The sequence below is a fragment of the Aplysia californica genome, unplaced genomic scaffold, assembly GCF_000002075.1.
Source record: "Aplysia californica isolate F4 #8 unplaced genomic scaffold, AplCal3.0 scaffold01122, whole genome shotgun sequence".
NCBI lineage: Eukaryota > Metazoa > Mollusca > Gastropoda > Aplysiida > Aplysiidae > Aplysia > Aplysia californica.
In genome coordinates this window covers 49,120-56,030 of record NW_004798392.1, presented here as the reverse complement: position 1 = coordinate 56,030, position 6,911 = coordinate 49,120, and the positions used below count along the sequence as shown (strand labels likewise).

At 41.3% G+C, this 6,911-nt stretch overlaps 1 protein-coding gene across 2 annotated transcripts in view; it reads right to left on the bottom strand.

Annotated features, from left to right (window-relative positions):
* Positions 1-6,911, bottom strand: part of LOC101861408 (DNA polymerase alpha catalytic subunit) — a 67,077-nt gene that overhangs the window by 19,733 nt on the left and 40,433 nt on the right. For both annotated transcript variants that reach the window (XM_005111787.3, XM_013090046.2), the window contains 3 exons: positions 4,456-4,572; positions 3,228-3,412; positions 1,458-1,587 (listed from right to left, as the gene is read on the bottom strand). In XM_005111787.3, the coding sequence (XP_005111844.1) occupies positions 1,458-1,587; positions 3,228-3,412; positions 4,456-4,572 (432 nt within the window). The remainder of the gene's footprint in view (positions 1-1,457; positions 1,588-3,227; positions 3,413-4,455; positions 4,573-6,911) is intronic.

The window sequence follows — 6,911 nt, the reverse complement described above, 5'->3', positions numbered from 1 at the left end:
ACCGGCCGCCCATCAGCGTGCGAGACTGGAAACAGCAAAAAAACCCAAAACAACTAATACATTTTTTTCCTTCACTGTTAAACGACAAAAAAGTGAACCCCCCCCCACCCCAAAAAAAAAAAATTGGTAGTCCAACGTAACTACATTACTCAATTCCTATGATTGCAAAGGTCTTCTGCCCCTATCAACCTAATTTAGTTCATTTCAGAGGCACGGGCTTCAACACTTTTCCATCAATTGGGTCTGAATAGGTTTTTCCCAATCTGTCAATCGGATTTCTCAAAGTGATAAGTTGTTTTGCCTTTATACATTGTGACGTCAGCGCAATAATGCGCAGATTGGCAAATACACAAACTTATAGTCGGCGCAGACAAAGATAGTACATAACAAGATGGGCCTCTCAGCCAAAAAAGTGTCCGCAGGAAGTTCGCTCTTTGCTTCAGATGGCGCTGCAGTCTGTTTTGAAGCTCTCTTTCGTTTTTCCAGAAGAAGAATAGGAATAGCACCTCCTTACGTGCGCAGATCGACTGCTGTTCATCAGCAGTTCGGGTTCGTTCAGTGTGGAGTTTTAGGTTTTTTTATTTTGATGACCTCTCGCCTTTCGCTCTAAAGTCAAATTAAACAAAGAAAACAATCACCCTTTCTTCCGGAAAAGGTTTTTTGTCAGCGTAACCATTTTTAAAAAGCGTTCTTCCGAAATGTATTCCAAAACTTGCTAGTTTCACTTAGATTTTTTAAAACACAAGTAGGGTAACTCTGTTCGCAAAAGGTGCGCATTTGCGAAGAGGGCACCACCGAATTTTGAGGACACTTTTTTAATTGGCTCAAAGAGAGGAGTGGCCCCTCTTGTTATGTAGACTCTTTGACGCAGACTGATGGAAAAGAGTCAACTCCGCTTCCATCAAGACCTGTCTGGCTATATGTAAAATAGAAGCCAGCAGACACACAGAGGCACCCCTCATGAGAGCGTGCACAAATAGGACTCACTTCTGCGCAAGAAGACAAAAAGACCATCTAACAGTCAAACCTGACCTCTCCAACTTTTTACCCATTGTGGATTCCCTACTCCCCACTTCTCTTTATATCTTCTCATTTCTTACCTCCTTCCCCTACATGTATTTCTCCCCCTCCCTCATTCTCTCTCCTCTCTCATTCCATCCCCCCCCCCTCCTGTCTCCCTCTCTTATTCCCTCTCCTTCCCTTTTCTCTCTCTCTCTCCCATTCCATTTTCCCCTGCCCCCGCTCTCAGTCCCTCTCCTCCGCCTTCCCTCTCTCATTCCTTCTCCTCCCCCCCCTTCTCTCTCACATTCAATTCCATCTCACCCCCTCCCTCTTTCTCTCTCAGTCTCTATATCCCTTTCCCCAACCTGCCTTCTCTCTCTCTCTCTCTTTCTCCTCTCTCTCTCAATCCTTCTCCTCGATATATCTGTCATCCCCCACCCTCCCTGCTCTCTCACCATGACATTTCCGCAGACTTTGGTGATCTGCAGCGCTAGAGGGATGACATTCAGCTCATACATGATGCGCAGGGTCAAGGTCGAGTCCATCAAGGTCAGCTCCACCAGCTGCAGCAACTGTTTGCTGCTCCTGAGAGGAAAAAGGACAAGTATAGAATATTTCAGTTTAGTTTCAGTAAGATTTTTACGGCATTTCAGTGATGCCACTCAACTTTTTTTTAAATAGGTGAAAATCCACGCGCTGCGGTCTCGCTAACATATGAATATCAATTTGAAACCAAAAGGGTGTACATAGAGAACTATAGATTCTATCTCGACCTCAATAACAGAATAGCGAATCAGGATCAAAATACCGAAAATATCGGGAAAAAGCGGGAAAGTGGCAGCCCTGCATTTGCAACATATGTAGGTAAAATAAGTGCGGGATAGAGTAGAGGTTTCTTGTTCTTGTAAGAGTTTTACGGCACTTGCAACACAAGAAGGTCATATAAGTGCCGAAGATTAGAGGTGTTACAAGAAAGTAACATACATTAAAAAGAAGGAGGGCAGATAGGGACGATAGATTTTTTTTATAGGAAAGAAGGAGCAAACCACACCAGAGCACCCGCCAACCACCCACTAGTAGAGGTTTAACAAGAAAGTAACAAACACAAAAAAGGAGGAGAGACAAGGACGATTGGGATGTCTGATAGGAAAGAAGGAGCAAACCACTCATTTTGGGGGGGGGGGGACAGAGAGAGGGCGGGTCACCCTCAGGACACAAAGTTCTACATAACAAGGGTAGAACAACGACAGGGTCCATGTAAAAAAAAAAGAAGAAAACTAAACGTATTTCTTCAGGAACCTTTCTTAATCACCATAAGGCGAGTTTAGTTTTAGTAGAGGTTTTACAGCGCTCGCAACGGCATAAGGTCAAATAAGCACCAGAAGACTAGAGGTATTACAAGAGAGTAACAAACACAATAAAGAAGAAGGGGAGATATGGACGATAGACTTTTCATAGGAAAGAAGAAGCAAACCAAACCAGAGCACCCGCCAACCAGCCACACTAAATGTATTTCTTTAGGAACCTTTCTTAACACATTACACCCTAACTCACCCTGGAATTCCCTTACGCCCGCGCCGACCTAGCGTCTTTAGAAACGAAGTCTCGCCGGCCGAGATTTTGATTTGCATAGTTATAGCCAAAAGTTCTTATTTCATTTCATACCGAAACGAAAATATTTCGGGCCAGTAGTTTTAGTATTAGAGCTGATCGAAGTGCGATCGCGTTACCGACACTTCGAAAGTGTCTCGACTTGTTGAAAGGCGACACAATTGAGTTCGAAAACGGAAATAACGATGGATTTGAGCAAAAACAAGCATATGACAAATCAAATGACTCAGATTTTGATGAAAACGTAGCACAGAGTTTGGGGCAATTCAGATTGATCAGACGGAAAAAATCTAGAATTCAGATCTAGGGCCCGACCGCAGGCTGAGAGTGAGAGTGACGGGTCGGACACCCCGATTGAACTAAAGTTAGAACATTTCCAACAGTTTGCGCATACATAAAGTTATATTTTTCTGAAACTACATTCAGTTTTCTTTTTAACTTTTATTTTTTCACGATTTTTGGAATTTCTTCAGTATTTTTAAAATGTGTTTTTTAATGGCCTGTATTCACAGGAGGTGGGTTCCTTCCCCTTGCTTAGGATCTAACAATGGACTCCCCGTCCAGGCCCTCTGGGTGTAATGTGTTAATCACCATAATGCGACTCCACGACTTACGAGTACATTTCCCGCACTTTGTCGTAGTCCACCTCGGCCCGGGCGTGCTTCAGCACCTGACTGGATAGCTCTGTGAGGTCGTAGCTACGGCAACGGATCAGTTCCCGCGCAGAGATCTGGACGTCGCACATCATCCGCCCACACACGGCCGACTTTTCCGCAAACGTTGCCCTGCCGTGGTTGTGCTGGGAACATATCGCAAAATGCCAAAAGTCAAGGTCAGCTCAGCGGCTATTTTTTTGTTTGTTTATTTGAGTGAAGAAAAGTTTATTTGTTTTTAGTAAGATTTTTACGGCATTTGCAACACAATAAGGTCATATAAGTGCCGAAGGTGTTACAAGAAAGTAACAAACACAAAATAGGAGGAGAGATCAGGACGATAGATGTTCGATAGGAAATAAGGAGCAAACCATGCCAGAACACCCGCCGAACCCCCCACGAAAAGTTTATCAATACAGAGTGTCCGAAATAACATTAATAATATTGAATGGTTTTGTGTTTTTAATAAATAGGAAAATTGTATTTTTCAAACACCCACATTTCCACGACACAATTATGTCTATGGCAATTTTGTCTGGGCAGGGAAGAGGAAAAGTTTTTAGTTTTAGTAAACAGTTTTACGGCACTTGCAACACAATAAGGTCATATAAGTGCCGAAGATTAGAGGTGTTACAAGAGAGTAACAACAAACGTAAAAAAGAAGGAGGAGAAATAAGGACGACAGCTGTTTAGAGGAAAGAAGGAGCAAACCACACCAGAGCACCCACCAACCACCCAAGAAGAGGAAAATCAGGAATAATAATAATTAGCAACTGAAAGAGAAGGCACTTCCCAAGAGAGAGGGAGAGGGAGAGAGGGAGTGAGAGAAAGGGAGAGAGAGAGAGAGAGAGAGAGAGAGAGAGAGAGAGAGAGAGAGAGAGAGAGAGAGAGAGAGAGAGAGAAAGGGAGAGGGAGAGGGAGAGGGAGAGGGAGAGAGAGAGAGAGAGAGAGAGAGAGAGAGAGAGAGAGAGGGAGAAAGGGAGTGAGACAGAGAGACTCAGACAGAGAGACACAGAGAGACAGAGAGATAGGTAGAGAATGAGAGGTTGTGAGATAGAGAGATCGAGAATTTCGGCTCAGTTCAAGAATACGACACAGCCAACGTGTTACACAATTCTACAAATCTGACACGGCAGAGAGCAAGAGGAAGACGCGGTACTGTAACGGTACTATGCATACAGATACTCACTGTAATCTTGGGCATTCTGGTTCTCTTCAACCGACTGATTCTGGACCAGTGAGGAATTTTGTTCACAGTTATTCTGTGCAAGAGCAGGTCAAGGTCAAATCCATAAATGTCATGACCCTGTGCAGCAAAAAAGACAAATCTAGGTCATGAAGAGTGGGGGTGTGTGTGGGAAGAGAGAAAGACCAAGACTGCACTTCTCACACAGACAGAAAGAACAGGTCAGCAATCAAGAGCAATACCAGAAGTGAGGTACACTACAATACAACAAGTACAATCAGGCTCCTGTCATTCTTTCCTTCTATTTGAATTAAAACATTCGTTAAACCTTTTGTTTTAGTTAGAGTTTTATGGCACTTGCAACACAATGAGGTCATATAAGTGCCTGCCGAAGATTAGAGGTGTTACAAGAGAGTAACAAACACAAAAAAGAAGGAGGGGAGATAAGGACGATAGATGTTTGATAGGAAAGAAAGAGCAAACCACACCAGACCATTCACCAACCACCCACTGTTAAACCTTATGCCATTAAACTTTTTCGACATACCACTACACTCCCTTTGCACTGGCACGCACTGTTTCAATAATAATAATAATTATAATAATAATTATGACAATAATAATAATAATAATAGAATACATGTATATAGAGCTCTATCCCAAACAGGAATTATGAGCAATAAATATTTTTTTAAAGCAAATAAAAGACATAGTCACAATATAATATAAGTCACAATGTAAAGATCTAACTAATTCGTACGTGTTCTTCAATATCTTCATAGCTTTTCAATTCTTCATTTAATCAGCACCTTCACAGACAAACAAAAAAGCGACGTCCTGCACAGACACAAAGAGATCCTCCTTTTTCAGATCATTATATTTATTCCTCACTTCATTGACACACAATAATAAGAATAGATAGTATTTGTATAGCGCAAACCCCGCTCAACAGCAAGCTCTATGTGCTTCACAATCTATACTTGTCTATTACCCCAGCAGACCTGAGAGCATTCTGAAACAACCTCAACTTCCTGGGAAGCATACACTGCAAGCTGCAGAGCTGAGAGCATTCTGAAACAAATTCAACTTCTTGGGAAGCATACAGTGCAAGCTGCCATATAGGCGCTAAAACAAACAAGCTACGTCCAGCACAGACACAAACACAGACACACAAACGACACAAAACTGACCACTAGTAGGTCCGGGTCTGCCTTCTGGATCTTGGCCAGAAGACAAGCAATCAGGCCTCTCTCCGACGGCATTATCTCCACCTTCATGCGGGACGCCTGGGGAATGACCACAAAAAGAAAATGTTTTTAAATTTTGTTGGTCCAAAGTTAAGAGTATCCAAAGTTAAGAGTATAGAGAAGCACACCCACACAATAAAGGCCATTTAGTGCTGGGGGAAAGTAAGACACACACACAGATAGAAACAACAGAGGGAAAGTAAAGAAGTAGTTTTTAAAGTTTTAGTAAGAGTTTTACGGCACTTGCAACACAATAAAGTCATCATAAAAGTGCCAAAAATTAGAGGTGTTACAAGAGAGTAACAAAACACCAAAAAAATGGGGAGATAAAGACGATAGTTGTTTAATAGGAAAGAAGGAGCAAACCACATCAGAGCACCCGCCAACCGACTGTCCATACGTGGTGTTGGAATAATAATATAATAATAATAATAACAATAATAATAATAATAATAACAATAATGGTAACAACAATAACAACAATAATAATAATATTATAATACACAACCTCAAAAGCATTCCTAGTCAAATATCAGCACGGGACATCATCAGTAAAGGGAGGAAAAAAAAAGATGAAAACTTTTGATCAAGTTCAGAATTTTTAGATGTACACAAATCTGCTAAAGGTTTGTTTGTTTGTTTGTTTGAGCAGGCGTTTTACGGCACCATCAACTCAGTTTTTGTTATAATCTTCTAAAGGTGAGATCCGAAAGCAAACCACATTCCATGAAAAACTCAGTACCTGCTTCTTGACTTGATCTCTGAAGTCAAAGGGAAATATACAGTCGTCTGGTTTGGATATCACTGAGAACAAAAGATAAAATAAGATGAGATAAGATAGGATAGTACTTTATTATCCCAGAGGGAAATTTTCCTTGGCTGTACAGGACCGTAAAAACACATGCAGGTATACATTTAAAAAATATATATATATGAATGCCTTAGAGTATGATGGGAGAGAGCTTAAGTCGTCTGGTTTGGATATCACTGAGAACAAAAGATGTCAGAAATATATGAATGCCTTAGTGTATGATGGGATAAAGCTACAAAGAAGAGACATTTGGGCTTTGAAGCAATTTAAAGAAGATACCAAACAAGACAGACATACAGAAACCAAACAGCGGTGGTATGAAAAGCACAAGTTAAAAAATGTTTAAATTTTTTGGCTAAACACAATATTAAAACAAAATTGATTTTGATCGAGATGAAGCT